Source organism: Eurypyga helias, unplaced genomic scaffold (genome assembly GCF_000690775.1).
Source record: "Eurypyga helias isolate BGI_N326 unplaced genomic scaffold, ASM69077v1 scaffold5436, whole genome shotgun sequence".
NCBI lineage: Eukaryota > Metazoa > Chordata > Aves > Eurypygiformes > Eurypygidae > Eurypyga > Eurypyga helias.
In genome coordinates, this window is record NW_010254563.1 from 1 (window position 1) to 23,494 (window position 23,494).

The window sequence follows — 23,494 nt, forward strand, 5'->3', positions numbered from 1 at the left end:
TTTTTTTTTTTTCTCCCTGCTTTTAAAAAAAGTATAATACTGAAAAATAATGCTTGTGCCAATTTACCATAATATTTTGGGTAGTAAATGGGAGCAGTTCACCAACTGCTTCATGAGCAGCTGGGTTTGGGAACCACTGAAGCAGGTCCAAGGCAAGCTCCCTCTGTTTATGAGTCAGTCTTTGGTGTTAGGATAGTTGAGCCCCAAAGCCTGGTTGGGGCTGGTCCTGAAGGCACTGAGTTACTGGGCTGTGGTAGATACTGGTAGTAATTAAGACACAGTGTCTAATGAGAAGGTTTAGAAGCAAAGGTTAGTTTTGGGATACTGTGAGTGCTCTGGCTAATAAAGATACAATGTGAAATAAAGCAGAGCATGCTCTGTTTGGAGAAAAATCTCTGTTTGGATTAGGACTGTTGCTGGTGGCAGTCCTTCTGTCCAGACGTATACTAAGGATGAGAATCAGATTAAGAGCACATCCCTTAAGAGTTCTTCAGTGCTGTTCAGCCTTGTCTCAGCACCTTCCTACGAGTTCCCTGCAAACTTCCAGTGTCTAATAGTGAGGCATCCCTTGGCTACAGTTCTTGGTTCAGTGTTTTCCGCTAGTGTTGCTTCACTTTCTTAGCGGAGAGGAGGGATTCAGAAAGCAAAGAAAAGGAAATACCTTTTTTCTTTCAGAAAAGATATAAGGGGGCCTACAAGGGTGCTGGGAGAGGACTTTTTACAAGAGCCTGTAGTGATAGGACAAGGGGGAATGGGTACAAATTGAAAACAGGGAGGTTTAGATTAGACATCAGGAAGAAATTCTTCCTGGAGAGGGTGGTGAGGCACTGGAACAGGTTGCCCAGAGATGTTGTGGATGCCCCATCCCTGGAAGTGTCCAAGGCCAGGCTGGATGAGGCTGGGAGCAACCTGGTCTAGTGGAAGGTGTCCCTGCCCATGGCAGGGGGTTGGAACTGGATGATCTTTAAGGTCCCTTCCAACCCAAACCATTCTATGATTCTATAATATGGGTAGGAACGGTGGTCTCCTCCTGTTATCAAATTCATCTAACTGTGTCCTTGTATGTATTTGTATTGCTCTCCCATTTCAGTGTCTTTAATAAACATTTCCTTCTAATGGATGTGAATCAGAGGAACTGAGGCTCCATCACTGAAATGAGGGGTATGTGGGCAATTGAGCAGTTCCTAAATAACGTGAAACATCTACAGGTCACCATGGGATGGCAGGGAGGGGAAATGGCCAGCGTCGAATGCAGAGAATCTGCCCAAGGGAGGGGAGGCGGAGGAGGAAAAGGTGGTGACAAGCCAAAAGGAAACAGCAGAGACCTAAAAAACTGGGTCAAAAAAAAAGTCTGATGAAGTAAAAAAGGAACATCAGAGAAGAGAAAAAAATTCTATTGTTTTCCACAAAGGGTTTTCAAAGAAAATGTCTGTTTGACGTTCTGCATTGCATTTTAGTGTCGCACCAGTCAAGTAAAATCATGTCAGCGTACTGCGTTACGAGGTAGGAGGGGGATGGAGTGGCTTTATTGACCGGTAGGATAAGCAACTTGGAAAGTCTTAGTAGTTTTTCATTATCTGATTATTTGAAATAGCTCTCTGCCTTCCACAGCCAGACCAGAGTCTGACACTGCTGTGTCACATCATCAAAACAAAATCACAGTGTTACTCCTTACCTAGATCAGGAGCGCAGCTACTCTGAGATTCCAACCTGTGCATTTCTTACACAAGGATGACGTTCTGAAAGGATGGGGTGGGTGCACAGATCCTACATTACAGCCCTTTTGAGTTTTTTGCTCTAAAGTAAAACCAAATTCCTCCTTTGATATTTTGATTAGTCACCCAACAAAGCTGCTAATTACACCTTGCAAAAGGAACCATGGGAATGTCCCAGTTGGGTTTAGTTGGCAGGATGAGGACTGGAGTATATTATGGCGACTGGTTTCTTTGTGCTGCAAAGGGAAACTTAAGCTGTCTTTGAATATGGAACATGAATATGTAAATTATGAATATTTTATCATTCAGTAATTCAGAAAACTGCTAAAGGTGTGAACTTTGGAACCCATTACAAAAACCTTTGTCTGTCCAACAAGTGAAATGGAATGTCAAATGGCTTTTGGCATGCCTGGTATGAAAAATGCAAAGAATCTTCTATCCATTCCCTATTCTTTATGGGATGTCTTAAGAGAGAACGTCAGGGTTCATACCTTGCATTTACCAGTTTCCCATTCTGCTTAATGGGCATGGGTTAGCCTCCTTAGCAGAAAACATTTGATGAAGTGCCTTGCTTTTGCATCATTTTAGTTTTATTTTCATCACTTTCCCCTATAATTTGTTTATTGGATTCTGCATCCTTGGAAAATTTTATTACTCTGTTATTCAGGCTAAAAAATAGCTAATTTTTCTTACCCAAATGAGTTGCTTGAAGCAAAGTACCTATGAATACATGGGTATTTTAATTCACTTACTAAATGTATACAGAGAAAATTTACAAGCAGCCTTTGTACCATTTTTTAAGTGTCTGCTGACTGTTGCATAAGCTAAATTATTTACAGTATGATGCCTCACAAAAGAGTAGCAGATTTGGGTTATTTACTTTCCTGATAAGAAAAAGGGATTGAAGTTGCTGTGATATGCTGCTTTGTTAATTTTCTATTTGTTCCCCAGTGTGTAAAATCTTTTTAAAGAACTAACATGAGTATTGGCAGACTCTTTTGAAATGGTATGGAAGTGGTAAGATTAAACAAAACATGAAAAGGTCTTAAAAATATAAGTCAGCAAGTGTTTGATAAAAATAAAAGTGCTCGACAATAGAAAACCTTTAGGATGCTTAATTTATTTGCTCTGTATCTGAGAATGGCCCCTGCACTCCATCTGGGAGCAGTTCTTGCGAGTGATGTGTTTTGAATGATATCAAGCTGGGTATATTGAAGAAGTGTGTTTGTACAGTATAATGAAAGCCATCGAGAGTGGTCATGCTGAAGATCTCCCCTTAATGAGGAGATTAAAATCCACGGTGAGGTTGAAGAGTGAAGTTTGCAGCTGTGTTGCTCAACGCGATGCTTTGCCTGGGACGCGTCAGTCCTCCCCGTTTGCAGCTGTACCGTCTTCACGGGGTTTCTCTCTGCCCGTGCAGGTGCAAAGGACCTGTCTGACACCGTGGCTCCCGTCATTGTAATCCCTCCACAGAACGTTAGCGTGGTAGCAGGGAGCAGCGAAATCACGCTGGAGTGTGTGGCCAGTGCAAGGTATTGTAACAGCAGCGGGGTTAGAAGGAAGGAGTTCTAATGCACTGTCCTTTACTGTGAAGGACATACCAAGTTGTTTTCTTTTTTTAATTATTATTTCCATGACTGCAGCAGAACGCAGCATGTATCTTGCTCTTCAAAGTAACCTTATGAATAATCTTCTATGTCCAACATTACTGAATTAAACATTGATTTTTCGGGCCAAATAAGGGTACAGGCAGAGTTACTCTCCCATCAGTTACTCACAGAGTAAGTAGTAGTAGTATGGTGGTGTTCCATCAGCAGACATTATCTTAAGGAAAAAGCTATGTTAAGGGTTAATAACATTTCAGCTGTATTGCCTAGTGACATGAAAGGCGATATTGTTGAACAGTCTATGCTTCCCAGTAAATGAATTAGCAAGGAACTCTGATAAAGTAATTTATTACAGATGTTTTCATTTTACAGTGATTATTGCTCAACTGCTCATAAAACACCATAATATAGAGTTCACAGCATTCCTCCTATGTTTCCATCTAGTTGGCCTTGAATAACATTGAATTCCAGCATAGTTGAGTTCCTTGCATGATAAGATGACCGACTGATTCACTTTCCCCTCTGAGAGCAGAGATATTCTTGATATGGTTAATATTGTTTTGGTAATTGACTTATAATGAAAACACTTCCCATACAGCTGATTCCCGTAGCAGTATTTACTCTTTTTGCTTAGAGAAATCAAATTATTAGCACTTAAGTTCTATTACTGTATCAGTTAGCTCTCCTTGCATCATGCCACTTGAGTAGTCTGTAGTCTTGATGTGTAGAAGCTCTATGTGCATTTAGTACTTAATAGCAAATGACAGGGATAGGGGAAGACTTAGAGAAGTTTTATAATCTGTATATAACAGCAGACAACATTATTCTCTAATATATATACTTTTATTCTTGTATTCCTATTGTGTGTTTATTTTCTTACACCTCGGCAGACCTCTTGAGAGACTAAGCTTGACCTGGAAGAGAAACGGAGTGAAAATAACCAGTGGCATTAGCAGTTTCGGGAGACGACTCACTATCACCAACCCAACTTCTGCTGATGTGGGGACGTACTTCTGTGAAGCAAAACTGAGAGACAGCACCGAGGAACCAGCAAGAGCGAAAGCCTTCATTTCTGTAATGGGTAATTCTCAAGGCAATGTGTTTTTTAGTAAAACAGGCTCTGGACTGAGATATAATAGGAAATAAAATTGATATTTTAATATTTCATTGACCTTACATTTGAACCTTCCTTCGGAGAACAGAACAAAGGAGGTGAAAGAGGGTTATCTTCCAAATTAATTCAGCTGTTCTTCCCCATGAATATAAATTCATCAAATACTTATTTTTTTTTTAAACACTGATGCGATTCTGAATCCCCTGTGAAACTCTACATTTAATCAGAAGTTGGGGAAATACAGTAGTAAAATCCTTATTGGGCAGCTTCCACATCTTGGCTTTTAGATGCATTAAATTCTGATTAACTCCCAGCTTGCTTACATCCAGTTTTAATATGTCAAGTGCCTGTATTTCCGAAAGAAGCCTTTTAGGAGCACTTCTGTGCGTTGTCTGTCGCGAGTGCCAGTCGGGGGCCAAGGACGTTCCTGAGCGCGCAGGCATGCAGACACCATTACGGAGGTAACAAAGGAGAGAAGGAAATACCATTAGAATCTGTGCTACGTGCTAGACCTTTGACTCCAAGGGAAACTTTGGATTTAATATTGTTAAAGGGACACTGGTGCCCTTTCACTGCCTGTTTCCTCCGTCACCTCTGTGTTGGAGTCTTGCTGTAGCAGGGAGGTTGTCATTTGGAAGTGGTGGTTACCCTGCGTGTCATACCCTGATATAATAACGCAGATCCGCACACGCTGCACGTGGTGTACGTTACGACTTTCAGAATAAAAGAGACATTTAGAGCAAAGACATTCAGATGTTGTAAGCCAGAGCTGGTTGTATAAAGTCTAGCTTTTATGTAATAGTCCCAGTAATAACTGTGCACGTGTCCTGGAGAGGTTATCGCTCTGGCAGTGGTACAAGTCTCGGCGTTGATCAGAATTCATGCTCATGCGTTTCTGTAGTGCGTTGCAGAGGGAATTCAGGACACAACTCTCTACATTCTTCTAGCCTTCCGAAAATACAGTTTTAAAGACTCTGCTGGATGGTCTGTATTCTCCTGAGGCAATTTATAGTAGCTCATGCTAAATGAGAACACAGCTCTTCTCTCGACAAAGTTCTGTTCCAGGGTCATTTGTAGCACTGTGTCTCGTTACCTACTGGATGGAGTTTGGTTCCACTCTTTTTGTTTGTACTCGCTTTCTTAGAATTACTACCTTGTGGCTTTCCTTCGCTTTAAGAGCAGAGACGGATTTCACTTATTTATGGTTTTGGTTTAAACTCTTCCTTATTCATAAGATTTTATTGTAACTAGTTTAGCTTTGCTGCTGTGCTGTCAGAGCCAGCCTAATGCAATACTTAAAGCAGCCTCTCGCTTAACGTAAAGGATTCTTAAATACAGTTACAATAAAACTGAGAAACAATCATTGGGGAATCATATTAAACTAGCAGTGCTGCCTTTCTTTAGTACTTTCTCTGCTTTCTTATTTTTAAATGTTTTATTTATTTCTTATTCAGTTTTAGGGGGCTGTCAGGAGTGAAGTTATGAAAAGGCCTGTAGATAAGAACAAGCAGATGAAAGAAAGCAGAAACAAATTGGTTACCAATTACTTTTATTTCCTTCTGATGGAACACGACACTTCAGTTGCAGGTGTTTACTCAATGTGTCAGCAAAGCCTGATAGATTTCTTTATTTATGAGTTTCTTGAGCTGCAGGATAGATCTCTAAACAGGAAGCCAAATCAAAGGATTAGTAGTTAATGCATAACTTATATTCAGCCTTACAGTTCCTGGATGGATCTGGCCATCGTTTAATTAGTCAAGGGACGGGTTCTAGATGAAACTGCAGACAAGATTCAAATCTAAGGATTTTTGTGGTCTATCCCTCAGTCTGTTGGAGTAGCACTTACAGAAGAATCAAGTATGCCTGTCCATTTGCATGCATAAAATATTTGTAGTGTGTACATGTTGATAGTGACCTGATAATGAGCCGTACTTCTTGGGAGAAAAACACAGTGAGGACTTAGTAAGGGGTCTTGACTGACCGAAAAAGCAAATCGTGTTCATAGAAGAGTTTTGCTTTCAAAATGATTGGGATAGATCAACTACAGACCCTCAGTAGTATGGTAATGAGTGTTTTTGTGGATTAATAGAAAAAAATATTTTGCTATTAACAGTTGGAATAGGGGTAGTGATATAAAGATGCGTCAAAGATATCACAAATACTGAGTTAATCGAAGCTTTTTTACAAATAAATCACTCCTTGCCTTTCCCAGCTAAGGAAAGTCACACAATTTGAGTGTGGGCTCAGATGGTGACAAGAGCTTTATTAGACAGCAGTGGAACTTAGTACAAAGGCATGCAGTCAGTTCAAATTATTATTTGTGACCTACAGTATTATCTCTGAAGATTGAATATTTCTGAGAGTACATCTCAGTTTGTAAATTAAAATCACAATAATATTTGAAAAATCTGAATCTCTAATGTAATAAAGTAGTACTGCGTAAGCAAGAAGAAAATCTTCTGGTCTTGTGCTGCACTGCAGTTTTCTTCTGAATGTGGCAAAGAGCTTTCTGACATCTTCATATTGTTCCAGCAAAAATAAACCGAGGTGGTTCCAAACCTTGGTTTTATTAGCTGCAGTTGTTATAAATTTTTAAAGGGTAGCATGTTCCTCAGTTGGCAGAGTAACAGTTTGGGAAAGATTTGTTGCAGATTAGATAAGAGCACATTTGTTTTATCACTAGCAGTTTGAAGATTAAGTAATTTAAGGAGTCTTCTCATGAACAAACCAATTTGAAAACTGAGCTAATCTTAAATCCTTTTGCTCCAGTTCTGCAAGTTCTGTTAGCGACAAATTGCAATACTGGTTTTTAAAGTGATTGTTCTATGGGAAATTATGAATTTTAGGAGCTTAAGAAAATGAGGAATGAAAACCTTCCACTCCACGAAACCCATACTGCTCTTTAAATTAGATACAGTCAGAAAGTAAAATCAGAACAAAATGAGGAGAAAAAGAATGAGGAAGAATGGCCTGGTATGATGAGGGGTTGTACAGAACCAAGTATTGAAGCCCTGTTGGCCTGGCCAAAGGAATAGCCTGGATAAAGTACAATCACCCAGTACAAGGATTCCCTGGTTTTTCAACCTGTTTTGTGCCTGGAACAACTACGCTAATAGATGTATTATTCTCATCTTAGTGTTTCCTAGAGAGACTTTTACATCCCAGCTGGATAGGTTTCTTTCTGAAAACAGGACGACAGGGGAGCGTGAAGAGACAGCATCTCTCTCTTAAAGACTACCTTGGTTCTCATCAAATACAAAGGATACATTTTCTTTATATTTGTTGTGATTTAACTCCAGCTAGCAACTCTGCACCACACAGCCACTTGCTCACTGCCCCCATGACAGGGTGGGGGATGAGACTCGGAAGAGTGAAAGTGAGAAAACTCGTGGGTTGAGATAAAGACAGTTCAGTAGGTAAAGCAAAAGCCATGCACACCAGCAAAGCAAAACAAGGAATTCATTCCCCACTCCCCTTGGGCAGGCAGGTGTTCAGCCATCCCCAGGAAAGCTGGGCTCCATCATTCATAAAGGTTACTTGGGAAGACAAATGCCATCACTCCCAGTGTCCTCCCCTTCCTTCTTCGCTAGCTTTATACGCTGAGCGTGATGCCATGTGGTGTGGAATATCCCTTTGGTCAGTTGGGGTCAGCTCTCCCAGCTTTGTCCCCTCCCCACTTCTTGTGCCCCCCAGCCTCCTCGCTGACGGGGGGAGGAGCAGAAAAGGCCTTGACCCTGTATAAGCACTGCTCAGCAACAACGAAAACATCCCTGTGTTATCAACACTGTTTCCTGCACAAATCCAGAACACAGCCCCATACCAGCTACTGTGAAAAAAATTAACTCTATCCCAGTCAAAGCCAGCACACCCTTCTTTCAGTTCTACCAACAGGAGATGTGTTCCCTGTGCTGTTAAGGTTTCAGAATGCACAGACTGCAGCTCGCAGTAGGAGAAGTAGCAAAAAACTAAGAGTATCTTTTCATCTCTTTCTGTTTTAACCTGATATTCATGCAAAGAATAATCCTGCTTCGAGGAACCCGTTATACCTGCATATAGAATGTGGCTTCTCTCCCAGCATGGACAGTCTGATCTACTGTCTGTAGTAGACTTTGTATCTACAAGGAGCTTCAAGTTTCAAGTTCTGTTTTCTTTTCAGGATATTCACCAAATAAATTAATTTATGGTAATGCTAGAGAGAGGCTTCCATGTTTAAGGTTCAATTTTCCTCTTAAATATGCAGGCCTGAATTTCTGTGTGATGCAGGAATTTCGGCTTTGGAGGAGCCCCTGGGGCTTTCTCTGTTCTTTCTGACTTTCATGTGTGTATCTAGGATTAGGTCACACATCTCCAGTGCAGCTTGAAGGGTATGTAATGGATGCTGACTGCTATCTTTTGAATGTTAAAATCAGTGACCATGTAGCTCTGCGTGGGGGAAGTTAGAACAGTATCAAATTTTGCAGGCTCCCACGGGCTTTGCAGACAGGCTATCTTTTCAATGATGTCTGTAGTGCAAAAAAACCCCTGAAACCCTCAACAACTATTAAAAGCACACATTTATATTCAAATATTCTTTTTCTCCTTTGCTTGTTCTTGACCTTTTAGTTAAGATCAGTCAAACACCAGTGCGATATCTGAACAACACTGTATCTGTTCCTTTCAGTCTAATATGAGATGTGACCTGTCACTGCATACCATGCTGCACTGCCAGCAGGGTGAACTCGGTGTAATTCTTATCCTAACTATTGTGATTCCATAATTTTTAAAAAATTTCAATAGTTGACCTGATACCAACAGACTACAGTCATTCCTAGAAAGTGCCATGTCTGGGGGCTGGTGTCTGGCACGTTATATAGTTTGGAAGACATTGTGATTTCACCACACACATTAAATTTCAACACGATTATTGCCTACAACAATAGATGGTCAAATTCATACTGTGTGATTCAAACCAAGCCTTATAAATATGCAGTAGAGTCATATATACAGACAGCCAGAATGCCCCTTCAGAATGCTGTCTGACCCCTATAAATATGACTGCATTTTTATGGCCTTTTTCTGATAGTTATTCACCAGGTGGAGTATAGCACCCACAATGAGGTACCCTCAATTTTTTACTTGCAGTTTATGCTGGGTCTGCAGGCCCTGAGGCACATGCCTGATGTGCCAGTGATACACCTGACTCATCTGAAATGGGGTGAGCTTAGACTTCTGTTGTCTAGCACCTGTAACTAGAGCTATTTCTACCACAGCGTGAGTTCTGCTGAAGCCGTAGACCCTCACTGCCAAGGACACTTTGAGCATCCACGTTGTTAGCGTAAGACATGTGCACGTGGAGAAGCAGCACAGCTTGCACGAATATACTTTAATTTCCCTCCAAGCCTTTTAAGTATACCTACACCAATACTGCTGTGATTCTCTCATCCCTTAAATCACCAAGACTTAATTTTCCATGTAACAGCGCCACAGCACTGTTGTCTACCTGGTCTTCCAGATCTTCCAAAATCCCTTTATGAATTAGCCTTGTCTTCCCACCCAGGCTTGTCTCTCTCTGGGCAGCAATTGTAGAGCTGCTTCTGGAAGGTTTTTTGTATCTGATTATCACTCAAGAATAAGATCTGACCTCTCTATGTCAATTGTAGCATTTGGCAGAGCTTCTAGCTGCTGGAAGGGCAGTGCAAATTGAGTTCAGAAAAAAAAATGTCTGGGCTTGATGAAGAGTAGAAATCATATCTGTTGGCACACCTACACCCTGAAAGTCCTCTGGGAGTTGTCTGTGGCCTTTAGATTGCATCTTTCTGCTACTCCTGCTCTTTTTCTGTCTTGTCTGCTTCTGTTTCTTCCTGCTTCTTTCAAAAAGATGATGTGAATCTTCCTTTTATACCATCACATTCCCATTTGCTAAGTGCCAGTTGTCACTGCCTTCAGGTTCCTTGTCACATAATTCCTTGCTTGATACCTGCTCACCTAAGCATGTCTTAATGTAGTAACTTTCTGGGAGGGTGGCGTAACAGCCTGTATGGGATTTAAAGGAAGGAGCACAGATTGTAGGATAAGATTTTGGGAGAGGCACTGGGAAAGCAGGCTGTATAAATATGTCAAGTATTACTGCAGAAACTGTGTGTAACAGCAGCGGTCATGGAACCACTAGCATCTTTGAGGTCACATTAAGTGCTTTGCAGCTGGACTGCAAGCCCATGTTGAAGATAAATCTGTAAATTTATTGCTGGTGAGTGGATGTGTTGCTGATTTAGGAGAAGGTTTGAGACCTGGTAGCTGAAGGTTGTGAAGTTTAGAGATTGGCCCATTAAGGTCAGAGTGCCTTATAAAGAGGAGGGTGGAAGATGTGCACTCAGATCTCCCTGAAATGAGGAAAATACACTTGAACCTCACTGACTGAAGAGACACCCATAAGAAGCAGCCCAAAGCTAGAAGTGAATGTCTGGTTGTGGGGGTATGTGTCAGGATGCTGTCTTGCTCCTGCGCTGCTTTGGCCACCTCTGGCCACCTTTCCCCTTTTTTCCCCCTCACAATCAAATTAAATTGCCAAAGAATGAATGATTCAAATCGTATTTTGAGAGATGGACAGAAGGACACTTCCCTGGGTGTCTGCAGACAGATACATGGGTATGTAAGGACACCGTGCTATAAGTGTGGAAATTAAACGGATAAAATTCTGTAGAGTGGAGCTCAAGGGAAGCATCCAACAAGGCTTGAAGGCTGGCGTTGGAAGAAAGAGTATACTCAGAGTTAAAACCTGGACTTAGATGAATTGTAGAGGGCTCAGCAACTTAGTTGATCAAACATGTCAAACAGTGTGCCATCAGTGAATTTCAATTAAATGTTCAGCTTTTCAATTTGTTGTTTAGATTAACACATGAGATCATACGCAATAAATCACAACTCATTATGTGTGTTTATTAATAGCTTTATATTTAGGTAGTGAGGATCAATAATGTTAACACATGTATATTATTAGAATATAATAAATCAGGTAGCTTGTTTTATTGGTTTTACTTGGTAAATGAGTATTCCAGGCTATTTTGCAACCTTACCTCCTCCTCTGCATAAGATTTTGAAGACTAATATTGATTGACTTTCTTTGGAATGAATACAGAATTGTAATATCCATTGGTGCTCAAATGAGACCCCAGTTCTGTACACTCAAGAAAGTATTTTATTGTAGCTAGTGGGAAGGAGTACTGGGAAAGGGGATTTTGCCTCCTAATCCCAATGCTTATTGATGTGTACCTGCTGGCATGTCATGTCATCCCTGTGAAGTGATAGCAATACTTGCTCTACTGCAGGTGGTAGCAGAAGAAATAAGATTTTTGCAGGATAAAATGATGTGATTTTGGGTTATTTATGAAAATATTAATATCCTATCAGTAATGCAAACTGCACGTCTGGTTTTCAGACGTGGTGAAGAGATTTGAGAGGCCAGCTCAGAGGACCTTGGATCTTGTTGTAGCTTGCTACATTTTTTTGAAACGTACTTGGTTTCCTTAAAAAGAAAATACAAGAAACTTGTTCTCACAAGCTACTTACATTGTCTTTTCTGTATTTTCTAAACCTTACCACTGAGTTTGTCTATGGTACAATAGCACTCTAGTTATAATCAAATAAAATGCTTCTAAAAACAGTACTCAGATGATAATTGCATTGAACAGACTATGACAGTTTTTAGTTACCATGATAATTACTGCAACCTTAATGCCTGTGGGACTTTGACATGATGCTCTTCAATTTTATGCTGCACAGAAGAAAGAGTTACATGACAGCATACTCTACAATTTCTGGAATCTTGTCTTTGTTTAATTAAACGTCTAATATCTTTTCTTTAGTCCTAATGATAAAGTCTGGGTTTTTATGATTATTACTATAACTTCAATTAAAGCATTAAATCTGTTTGCTTTCAAGAAATAAAACAGTTGAGAAGGATTTTTTTTTAATTATGCTGCACTTATCCTGATGTTGGCTCTCTGACATGCTATGGCACTTTATTTGACATGCTTCATGCCTTCACGAGGTGGAATTTCGTTTAGATACTGAAGCAAGCTATCCTATAAAATGCTATGTTGTAAATATAAACCTTTATAAACCTCTTGGGAGGACCCTTCTGAACAAAGAATTAAAATGTTCCATGATCCAAGCCTATAAAATGAAAAGTAGCCCTTGCTCTGAGTATTAATTTGCAGTGCAAACCCCTAAATCTTACCTTACTTTGACTTGACTCTTTGGAATTCATACTCAGCGTAGCAAAAAATTGTTGGCTTTTTTATGGTGCTTTTACTACCCAAAAAAAAAGCCTCCAAATAGAGACAAACTTAGACAAGCTAGTGTGTTTGTAATACACTGCATTAAATACAGCGCGTGTGGAGAGAGTATACGATGAATATCTTTAAAGCAACACCTATTTTTCATTTTGCTGTGGCTTTGTTTGTTTACTCTTGCTTCTTTTCCCATCCTACAGAACCACCGTATTTTACGGCTGAGCCCGAGAGCATGATTTTGGCTGAGGCAGATAAAGACGTGGACATCCCGTGCCAAGCGATGGGTGAGTGTGTTCAAACTTGGAAGAATGATATATGTATATCTAGAACTGAAGAAAGCATCTTATTTCAACTTTTAATGTTTTGAGACCTCTACATTATTGCTAATTATCCCAGATCCAAAGTACAAGGGAGAGGGATGGCCTTTGCCCTTGGAAAACTGGGGAGTCCTTGTAGTTTTGTTTAGTTTAGCCATGAGTAATGGTGGCACATTCCTGTTTGTCTGTCGTGCAGAACAGCTCTGGCTCCTTTCCCTCTGGTAGCCTGCCTTTGCTTCGGAGTTGTGGCTGTATAATGGATGTTAGTGTCCTGAGCTAGAAAATTAATTGAGGTGAAAGTATGGGTTTGGAACCCATTATTTGCAATGCAGACAGTCAATATTTTCAACAGTTCAGTTGTCCTTTTTTATAAAACTTATGGAACTTGTATACTGAATAGGGATGTCGGCAACTCTGGCATTTAAGTGTAGTTAAGAATTCTGCAGGAGGCCTATTACAGCCAGTTTTTAATTGGCAGGTGTTTTAATAACATAAAAAGCTTCAAGTGTTTAGTATTCCACCTAATCCAAAATGGTCTTTAATATTTAGTTCCAGAAAAATAGAAGCACCACCTATGGGAAACCTTATTGCAGCCTTCCAGTACCTGAAGGGGCTACAAGGAAGCTGGGGGGGACTTTGTACAAGGGCCTGTAGTGACAGGACAAGGGGGAACGGGTTTAAATTGAAAGAGAGGAGATTGAGATTAGATATCAAGAAGTTGTTCTTCCCGGAGAGGGTGGGGAGCACTGGGACAGGTTGCCCAGAGAAGCTGTGGATGCCCCATCCCTGGAAGTGTCCAAGGCCAGGCTGGATGAGACTGAGAGCAACCTGGTCTAGTGGAAGGTGTCCCTGCCCATGGCAGGGAGGTTGGAACTAGATGGTCTTTAAGGTCCCTTCCAACCCAAACCATTCTATGATTCTATCTTAGCACTCTAGTAAGATAGGAGGCATTGTAGCCTTGTGATTAGGGCAGGTTTGTCTGTGTCACCAAATTGCCACATGACTTTGGCAAGCGACTGAACTTTTTGTTTTCTCGCTTTCCCCGATGCCAAGATTAACAAGCAATGCACATAAAAATGACATGAGACCCTTAGGTAAAAAGTACACAACCTTGATTAAAACAACACCCAAACCTAGCTGACAGCTGCTTTGGATGGGGTTTTCATCCAGATCAGAGCCAATAACAATATTCTGTATTGCATGATTATATTAATTCCACTATGATTTACACATATTTTTATGGCCTTTGTAGGAAAAAGGCAATACTGCTTTTCTAGAGGGAAGCTTTGCAAATATGTTAGTGCAATAGGCAAGCATGTGTGTAAGGGTGTTCCAGTTGATTTAGAATTTCAGAAGCCCTTGATGAGGTCTCCTACCAAAAGAGTCTTATAGAAATGAACCTATCAGGATATGAGAGATGAGGTCTTGTCATTAATTAATAGCTTTTTAAACAAAAAACAGTATGATGTGCTGTCATTGGAGTTCCCCGGGACTCTGTGCTGGAACCTGCCCTGGAAAGGAGGGTGAGTATCAAGGTGATAGTATTTGCTGACTATATGAAATTATTCAAGACAGTCAACATTAAAACTGGCCACAAAGGAGTTGCAGAAGGTTCTGATAATTTGAACTGGCTTGACAATAAATGGCAGATGAAATTATTGACAAAGAGGAAATCAACCATGTCTGTGCAGCGAAGGTATGTCTTCTGAAAATGCCAGGTCAGTGCCAATCCATGGTTCAGAATGTTAGGTGTTGGGAAGAAAGGAATAATAATAAAAAAGGAGAGTGCCACTCTATGAATCCATGGACGTCCCCATCTCAAATACTTCACACAATTCTAATCACTATTGGAGGGGGAGGGAGGGGTAGAAAAAACCCAGAAAGATGCAAAAAAGTGAGGATGGTATAATTAGAGGTCTGCTATGGTTTTTGAATAATGAAAAATTAAATAGACTGGAACACCTTGTGAAAGAGATGACTGCAGGGTGGGTGCCATGTAGGAAGGTGAGCAGGACAAGATGCTTCTGTATTGCTTAGTGCAAGAAGCAGAGGAGCCACTAAATTTTCAGATAGATATGTGATAAAGCAAAGATAGTCCTTTTTCAGAAAACATAAACTGTGGAGGCCATTGGTCCAGGCAGTATTAAAAGCAGAAATAAAAATTATTTAGAAAAACAAACAAAATTTATGGACAAAAAATCCAGTAAGAACTATTAAACACGGGTGTATGTATGCAACCTCTGGCTCAGGAAACTGCTAAAGCACGGATTACTGGAGCCGAGAAGGTGGAAATAGCATTCTGTCCTTGGGCTGCTCTTGGGTTTTCTGCCTGAGCAGCCCAGACAAGACAATTTCAAAGGAAGGAAACGTGACTAGATAGGCATTTATTCTGGCCATGTGCCAGAAACTTTATGTTTCAGCGTGTGTTATGACAAACATATCGGCAATTTTTTTATTGGAGAAGATTTTTCAAGTAGCAGATTTAAAACAAAGAGTGGTATCATTAGAGAAATAGAGGTTTTGAAAATTTTTTTGACACTACACAATTTTTTTGGCATATCTCTGGACTATCTCACTGTCACTGAAAATACCTATCTGCTGTCTCAAATGTTTTTCATGTATTACCAAAAAAAAAAAAAGAAAAACAAAAAAAACCCCCCACAAAAACCCAAACCCAAAACCTGGAAAAATCAGGGAGAAAAGAGGTTGACTTCTAACTCTTCCTTCTACCCTAACTCTTCCTTTGAGCAGTTTAGCTCCCAAGGGGATTAATAGGGCACTCATAACCCTTTTCAGTAGCTGAGGTCTTACTGGGGCTATGGGAACCCTTACTAGCCAGATACTTATTTCTGCTGAACTCTTCTAGTGCACGTCAGATTTGCTGATGAATGTGGTGCAGGAGCATGGAAGCCTGTCTTCACATGGATTATTTTGCTGAGTATCTGAAACACAGACCTGTAAGGGGCAGGTGCCAGTATTAAACACAGAGGAGTGTTGATCCGTTATTGCACAAGTCTGGCAATTGCCAGCATTTAAAAGGAGGGTAAATGGAGGTTGCTCTCTCCCTGCTCCGAGCTGGGAGCTAGAATAAAGCACCAGGGGAACTGCAAAGCTGCCCTGTACCTTTGCTACAAATAGGAAGACAGATTGTATTTCCCCCAGCCCCATCAAGGTCTGTACACAAAGCCCATTTGCCAAGTCTTGGTGCACTTTGAATGTGTGAGAGACAGATTAATTTCACAGTATAAGCAGAGATTAACTGTAAATAAAATTGCAACTTGCACAGACTAGCTTTCTACTCCCTTGTAATGGACTTTCAGTGTATCAGCCTGCACAGTAACCATGCTCTGCTGTATATCTTTCAGTACTCGCTGATGCTGCCTGCATTTTCAATGGGTTTCCTTTAAATGCTTTTCGTATTTGCTTATAGAAAGTTTAGAGCTGCAGGCAGTGGTGGGGGTGTCTAGGGAGTGCAGTTTAATTGGACTTTAGTTCTACCTGTTTAGACAAGTGGATGGAAAGATGCTTTTGGGATTCCCCAGTTTGCCCACTGGGATATGGAGAAGGCTAGAAAAAATAAATAACAAAAAATGACACAGTGAATATTTCAAGTCTTTTATCCAAGTTCTTAAGTCAGTTAAATTTGGCAAAGACTCAAACATCTGTCTCACAGATGGGGAAACTGAGCCTCAGATTGCGTGAATTGTTTGCCCAAGGTTACAGAGAAAGTGGCAAAGCCAGAACGAGAGTCCCTGTCTCCTGCCTTCCCTTCTCCTCCCTAACACCAGAATGATTTGTCTCTGAAAATTGAGTAGTGCTGCACACATGCTGAAAAATAAGCTCAGTTTATTTACTGCTACTCGTCTTTTAGGCCACTCTCTAATCTCACACAGTAAGGTAGGACTGTTACTGCTTGGACAGGTGCAGTCCCAACATCCTTTAAAGTGTTTTCTTCTGCTCAAAACCTTTCCACCTCAAGTGTTTAGAAAGGAAAAGAAGCAAAATTCCTTTTGGGTTGTGGGGAGAGGAAAGGCTGTGGGGTAGGAGATGAGGGAGAAGAAAAGAAGCTTGTTTTAGCTATTTTTATAGCCAAAGAGGTAGCAAAATGCTAAAAGAAAATGTGTACAACTTGGAAGACAAATCTCTCTGGGAAGATCACTGAAGCCCAAATGAATGCTGCTGACAGGCATCAGAGTGCTTAGATAAGATCCTATTATTCAGACTCATAACTTTGAGTAGAGGAAGATATCCGTAACCGAAATGTAGAAAAATAGAGATGGTAATATTCAGTTTGTCAGCTGAGTTGGTGATAGGAAGGTGTATCTCACAGTGATTATGGGATTAGAAGGTTTGCTAATACTGTTAGTAGAATGGGATTTATGGAATGACACCAGTGTTAAAGGGTTGAGGGTACTGAATGCAGGATTTCATTATTTCCTAGGTGCCTATCAAGTCTAATGTGTGGGAAAATGGAGTTGCTATTATTTAAACTTGTAATCATTTCCAGTCTTCTCAGCATCAGGAGAACTATTCCATTTTGCATCATCTGTTTCTTCATTACTCAGTGATAATTTGTATTTGCCCAGGAGGATTTTGAAGAGATGAATAACACTCTCACTGAGAATTCGGAACATTGAAATTTACGCTAATTCTGTATATGGGCTGTTGTATGAAATTTAAATTATACCTATTGCAAGCTACTACACTACGTCTATTCTCTATCACACAATGCACTCTACATAGTGGATTTCTTCCTGAGATGATTACCTTCTAGATTATGAGTACATTTTATTTTATCAGCAGAACAAAAGCATCGGAGGTGATTGTAGTAAATGATACGTGTTTATAAAAGGAACAGTAGCAATTGAATGTTGTTTTTCAATCATTCCATACATTGTTTGTACATTCTTTCCAGGAGTTAATATAGCTTTTGTCTGTATGAAGAGAATAAGTATGCTGAGAGAAGATTTGAATGGAAGTATAATGCAGTAGTATTTAACTTTGAGATTTTTAAATTGATAATGATTTTAATATAGATCTTCCCCGTAGCGCTTTCGCTCTGAGAACCTTAAGTCGTTTCCAGAATTGCAGTGAAATTCATTGTCTGCAGATGCTCAGTTCAGCAGTGACATCCCATTCTTAATATTTCTGTGATACCCTGCTTTTCTCTATTTGGGCAAATTTCACTCCCCCGTGAATTTCAGTTCCTTACCTTATTACAGGGGAGTGTGAGGCTCTGGGATTTTAAGTGATACATGTTCCAAAATAGCTACCGATTATGAAAATGGCCATGTTTGGGGCTGAGAACTTAAATCAGCTTGATACCCTTGTGATCCTGTGATTATCCAATCACATAAATAAAATACCTGCTTCATTTTAGATCCCTGCATAGGACCCTCGGCATTTCATCAGTCAGGGATTTCTGGGACAGAAAGATAAAACATTGTCTGACATGAGGAGTGGGACGGGAACATCTGTGTGTGACGGTTCCAGGTCCCTGACATCCCTCAAAGAAAAGAGAACCCTACACCATTTGTATATACTAAATGTACAGCCACTTCATCCCAGCTGACTGGGATATGACTGCAGCAAAAATATGTGTGAAATAACTGTGTCAGGGTTTGCAGAACAGGCACATAAAAGAAAACAGGAATAAACAGAGCTGTAAGTTATATCTAGGGTAGGATTTTTGTTTCTCCTAATGTCTGCATTTTTCAAATCACAGGTGAAGCTTGAGAATGAATAAAAATAATAACTTAAAGCTATCCCATTGTTGGCAACATGTTGTTTGTACATCAGCTCAAACTAAGCTGACAGATTAGGACTCAAATACAGCCATGTGAGCACTTCATTTTTCTTACGTGTAATTTGCCATTTCCTTTTTATTTTGACATCTTAGCTACGGAAGAATCTTATTTGGGATGGTACAGTCTTATAGACTTGCTGCAATGCCACCCTGCTGCTGTTTAAGTAGCATGATTCTGGCTTTCAACATGAAATTGCTGTAAATCTTATTTTGTAGTAGCATGAAATATGATTGGGTGAAGAAAGTAATTTGATAACATGTTTTCTCAACATTCCCCCTTTCACTGTTTGCTGGTTTTATTCCCACATGTTCTACAGCGTATTATTACCATTGATAATGTAAGATGCAGCTTCCGTTTATCAAAAGCAGCTTGTAAAAATATAAATAATGGTGTAGAAGGATGGGAAACCAGGGATATGGCAGTAACAGTGCTGGCTATTTTGACTACCTAAGACATGTTTTGCAAAGACTAATAGTGAATTTTTTTCATTTTTTTTTTTAAAGGTGTTCCTATTCCCACCGTGGTTTGGTATAAGGACTCTGTTCCTCTGAGCAAGCTGGAAAACCCCCGCTACAAAGTGCTGCTGAGTGGCGGGCTTCAGATCCACGCGCTGCGTCCTCAGGATGCTGGGATCTTCCAGTGTTTTGCTAGTAATAAAGCTGGGGAGACACAGACGTACACCTACCTGGATGTGACTAGTGAGTAAGGAGTTGTGATAGGAGATGGATGAGTTGTCCTGTCACTTCTGTAGGTGGCCCTACGTCCATCAGATTTCTCCGCTGCTCTGTGCTGGTTTAGTTTGACTCATGGAACCTTGGTTTTCATCCAGTGTAGCTGCCCTAGCTGTAAGGTACCCCAAAATGCCCTCCGTGGCCTGAACACAGTATGCTGAGGCCTGTAAAAAACTTTTCCGTCACATAAAGGGCTTGAGGTGAACTGTCGGATTTCACCCTCCAGAAGGAGAACTTAGTGAAAAGAAAAAAAAAAAGGTTAATTGTGAAATACTTTTATCTTTCCTTAATACTTAAATAATTCAGTTCTCCTCTAACATCATTCTGTTCTGAATTTGAGCTGCTGCTTCATGATTGTGCGTGTTATCATTTTATTTGCCTTTTGTCTCCAACTACATTTAATAGGGGAAAGAAAGAAAGTTCAAGTTAAATGTCTTTTTTTTTTTTTTTGGCCAAAAAGTCTGATTAAATGTTTTTGTTTGGGTTTTTTTTTAATTAATTATGCTTTTCTCTATGAAGGAATTACAAATCCTACTAGTCTCTTTGAAAGCAATTGTTAACAGGCATTTCTGTAAACTCTTCTTCAGGAAGCTGATTTTTAGCCCGAGAGCAGTTTACACATACTGACCAGAATTCCTACTGGCTTCAGAAGATAGATCAGCACCAGTTCTATATATATCTAGGAAACTGCAGGAAAAAATGTAATAAAATGCAACTGGGGGAAAATAAGAGAGAAAAAAAACCTTGGAAAATGTCTTGGATAAGGCTTAGGTTCTAAATTCTTTTGGCTGACATTTAAGTTTCAAAGTTAATGCCTCTCTCAAGTTGCTTTTCATCTTAAAGAACTCTGTTATGAGGATGAAAGAAAATAGTTTTGTTTATCTAGATTTCTCAACCTCCCCCCAAACACTCATTTTGAGCTTTATCTTCCTTTTTCTGTAAGCCATCTTACTTGCACATGTACAAGCACTGAGAGTTTTTTATTTTCCATGTAGGTAATAAACTGAATTAGACAATTCCTAGGAGATGAATAATGAAAGGTTACAGTCACTGCTGAAAGGTTTTCATGTATTATTGTCATGTCCTTCTCCATGATCAGCTCTATAAAAGTGGATGTAAAGTAGTCCATGATAATAGGTAAAGGATCTTTCTGATGGATGATGCGATGAGTTTTCAAAATTTTTTATTCTAGACATTAAACCAGCATTTATACAGCCTCCAGAGGATACCACAGTTACAGAGGGGATGACCGCAGTGCTGACCTGTGAAGTTTCCGGGGCTCCACGACCTGCCATCTCATGGAAGAAAGGTTAGCAGTTATAAAGTAAACCTGTAATCCAGGTTGCCTTGTCCGTTCCTTGCTGAGATTCTGTAAATCCGTTCAGTGCATATTTCTTCATTTCTCTAGCTCTGTGAGCAGAAGGTTTGCTGTGGGGGTGTTGTGAGCCAGTGGCCTGGATAGGCTGTAATAGACTTTTGGAAGAACTCGAATTGCAGTGCTTAATCTGCCCAGTCCATGTGACACTAATCATGCTTTTTTTTCCCTTCTGTGTTTCAGGAAACCAGATCTTAGCCAGTGGCTCTGTTCAGATTCCTCGGTTCATTCTTCTTGAATCTGGAGGGCTCCAGATAACACCCGTTTTCCTTCAGGATGCCGGCAATTATACTTGCTGTGCAGTCAACTCTGAAGGAGCTCTGAATGCTTTTGTGATGCTGACAGTGTGGAGTAAGGATAATGCTTTGTTTAAAGTCTAACTTTAATCGAGTATTAATCAGTTTTTGTTGTATGCTCAGGAAATTTTCATAACTAATTATGCTTTTCTAGTTAATGGAGATACTTGTATGATTTAATAGGAATAATGTATCTATTTTAGGAAACCCATCACAAATACCCTTTTTGTTTGCAAGATTATGCATGTAAACTTCTCTGTTTTGCGAGAGGAAGTGTATTTAAATAGAGCTTCAGTCACAATTACAATTTTACTCAGGTTTTGCCTTGGTGAATCTCGCATTGCAAATCAGACCTTTTTAACTTGTAGATTTGGCTATGTGCAGTTGGTTTCTGCCTCCAGGAGTCTGCAGGCAGTATAGAACAGCCCATGCTGTTACTAAGGCCACAGTTACAATGGGTATGATTTTTCCTCGTTCCTGTGTTTCTTTGTGGCCCTGGGCACTGTTGGAAGCCAAACCAAAGTACAGCAGAATTCAGCTAGTCTCTCATGCTACAGATTGGCACGGCGCAGGGCAACCCAGGAAATGATTTTGTCCTTCACCATTTGCCCTTGATCTCTCTTTTTTTTTATTATTATTTCCTCTGCTGGGGAAGAGAGTCTGATCCAGCAAGTTAACCTGTGTTACTTCTAAGTGAGTTAAATTTAAGTATAATGTGGGTTTTGCTACTAAAGGTAGGAAATAATGATCCCTGAGCTGGGACTAAGAATAATTAAAACCAGTGGAGATGAGGACGATGAATACAGAAGTGTTGTGGCCCTCTCTCCATTCCTGTGCTTGAAGTACTGATTATGCTGCTGACGTGTGGTGCGTATTGCACATTAGTTAATCCCAAAACTGTGCAAGTTAAATCAGCAGCATTTTTCCCTTTGAATTTGGGAATACCTGAAAACAATGGTGGGAGTAAACATAATGTACTTGTGTCATATGGCCATCATATTTATATCTTACTGACGATAGAGAGTTGGTCTGCATATCAGGATGTTGTAAACTGAATGATATCCAGGTGCATGGATCAAGTAATGGAGATCCTGCCTATTAATTCTCAAAGGCACGTTTCTCCTATGTATTAAAGATAGCTCCTGTTCATTCTGCTGCTTTGGAGGGGGAAAAGAAAAGTGAATATAACCTAATATTTGTGTAACAGCAGCACCATTATATAGCTGGAAGGCATACATAGGTACATCAGTAATAATGCTAAAAATTCCATGCTATTAGAGTTAGCTTTTGATTTTGCTGATGATTCCCTCTTGTGAATGTATGAGATATCTCAGTAGACGCTGATTATCTCTGTAGGGATTTGGGACTGATTAACATTATCCACATATCTTCTGTACTCATCCTAGTTGTCTACCTGCTACAGCTGATGCTATCTGCTGCTGCTACTGTGTGTTAAGCATAATAGAGATCTTTCACACCAGATCTGGTTGCTGTAGTTACAGCAATTATTGTGTTCTGGGTCTCCAGGAGGTGCTTGCATAAAGATGTTTTGAAACATTTGAGTAAATAGCGTATCTTTCTTATATGGAAGATTCAGACTACCAGAAACTCCTCCTCCTTCAACCTCTTCCCTGGATTTCACAAGATTGTAGGGTGCCATTTCAGTTTTCCTCTTTCTGGATATTTTTTTAGTGTATTCTTCTCTGCACTGATTTTCTTTGGGTTTATTTTTGTTTTCCCTGCTCCAAACAGCATGGCTTGTTTCCTGACTAACTATGTTTGGATTCATTCATAACACATTACAAACATACGTGCTGCCTTATGACTTGAGGGAGTTGCCACAGGTTCTTAACACGAGACAAGTGGGAGTTAGTGCCACTTTAGCACTCTCCCTACTCAGATTGCTGCCGGCTCGGACTTGTGCCCTCTGCTGCTTTTGCTTCTCTGCACCCCACGGCGTACGACCTCTTCTTGACACAATGGCATTAGAGGGAGGGGAGGCTTCACAGCAAAAACTTGAAGAGGAACGGCCTGCTTGCGTTGAATGACAAATGCTCGGTTGCCTGCTCTCTGAGTGAATACCCAAGTCAAAATGCTGTAACTTCACCTGAACTATGGCTTCTGTTCCTTTCAGATCGCACTTCCATTGTTCAACCTCCTGAGGATAGCACTGTGATCAAAGGAACCACAGCCACTCTGCGATGCGAGGCGACTCATGATCCTAGAATTTCAATCAGGTTGGTGGTGTCAGTTCTTGTTTGT

At 40.2% G+C, this 23,494-nt stretch overlaps 1 protein-coding gene across 1 annotated transcript in view; it reads left to right on the forward strand.

Moving 5' to 3' along the window:
- Positions 1-3,135: 3,135 nt before the first annotated feature.
- LOC104510696 (protein sidekick-1-like) overlaps positions 3,136-23,494 on the forward strand; it is a gene marked incomplete at its 5' end in the record, with an annotated part of 154,640 nt that continues 134,281 nt past the window's right edge. Inside the window, 7 exon segments of the mRNA XM_010153029.1 lie at positions 3,136-3,247; positions 4,213-4,403; positions 12,907-12,990; positions 19,334-19,528; positions 20,754-20,870; positions 21,120-21,287; positions 23,367-23,469. Coding sequence (XP_010151331.1) covers positions 3,136-3,247; positions 4,213-4,403; positions 12,907-12,990; positions 19,334-19,528; positions 20,754-20,870; positions 21,120-21,287; positions 23,367-23,469 — 970 coding nt within the window.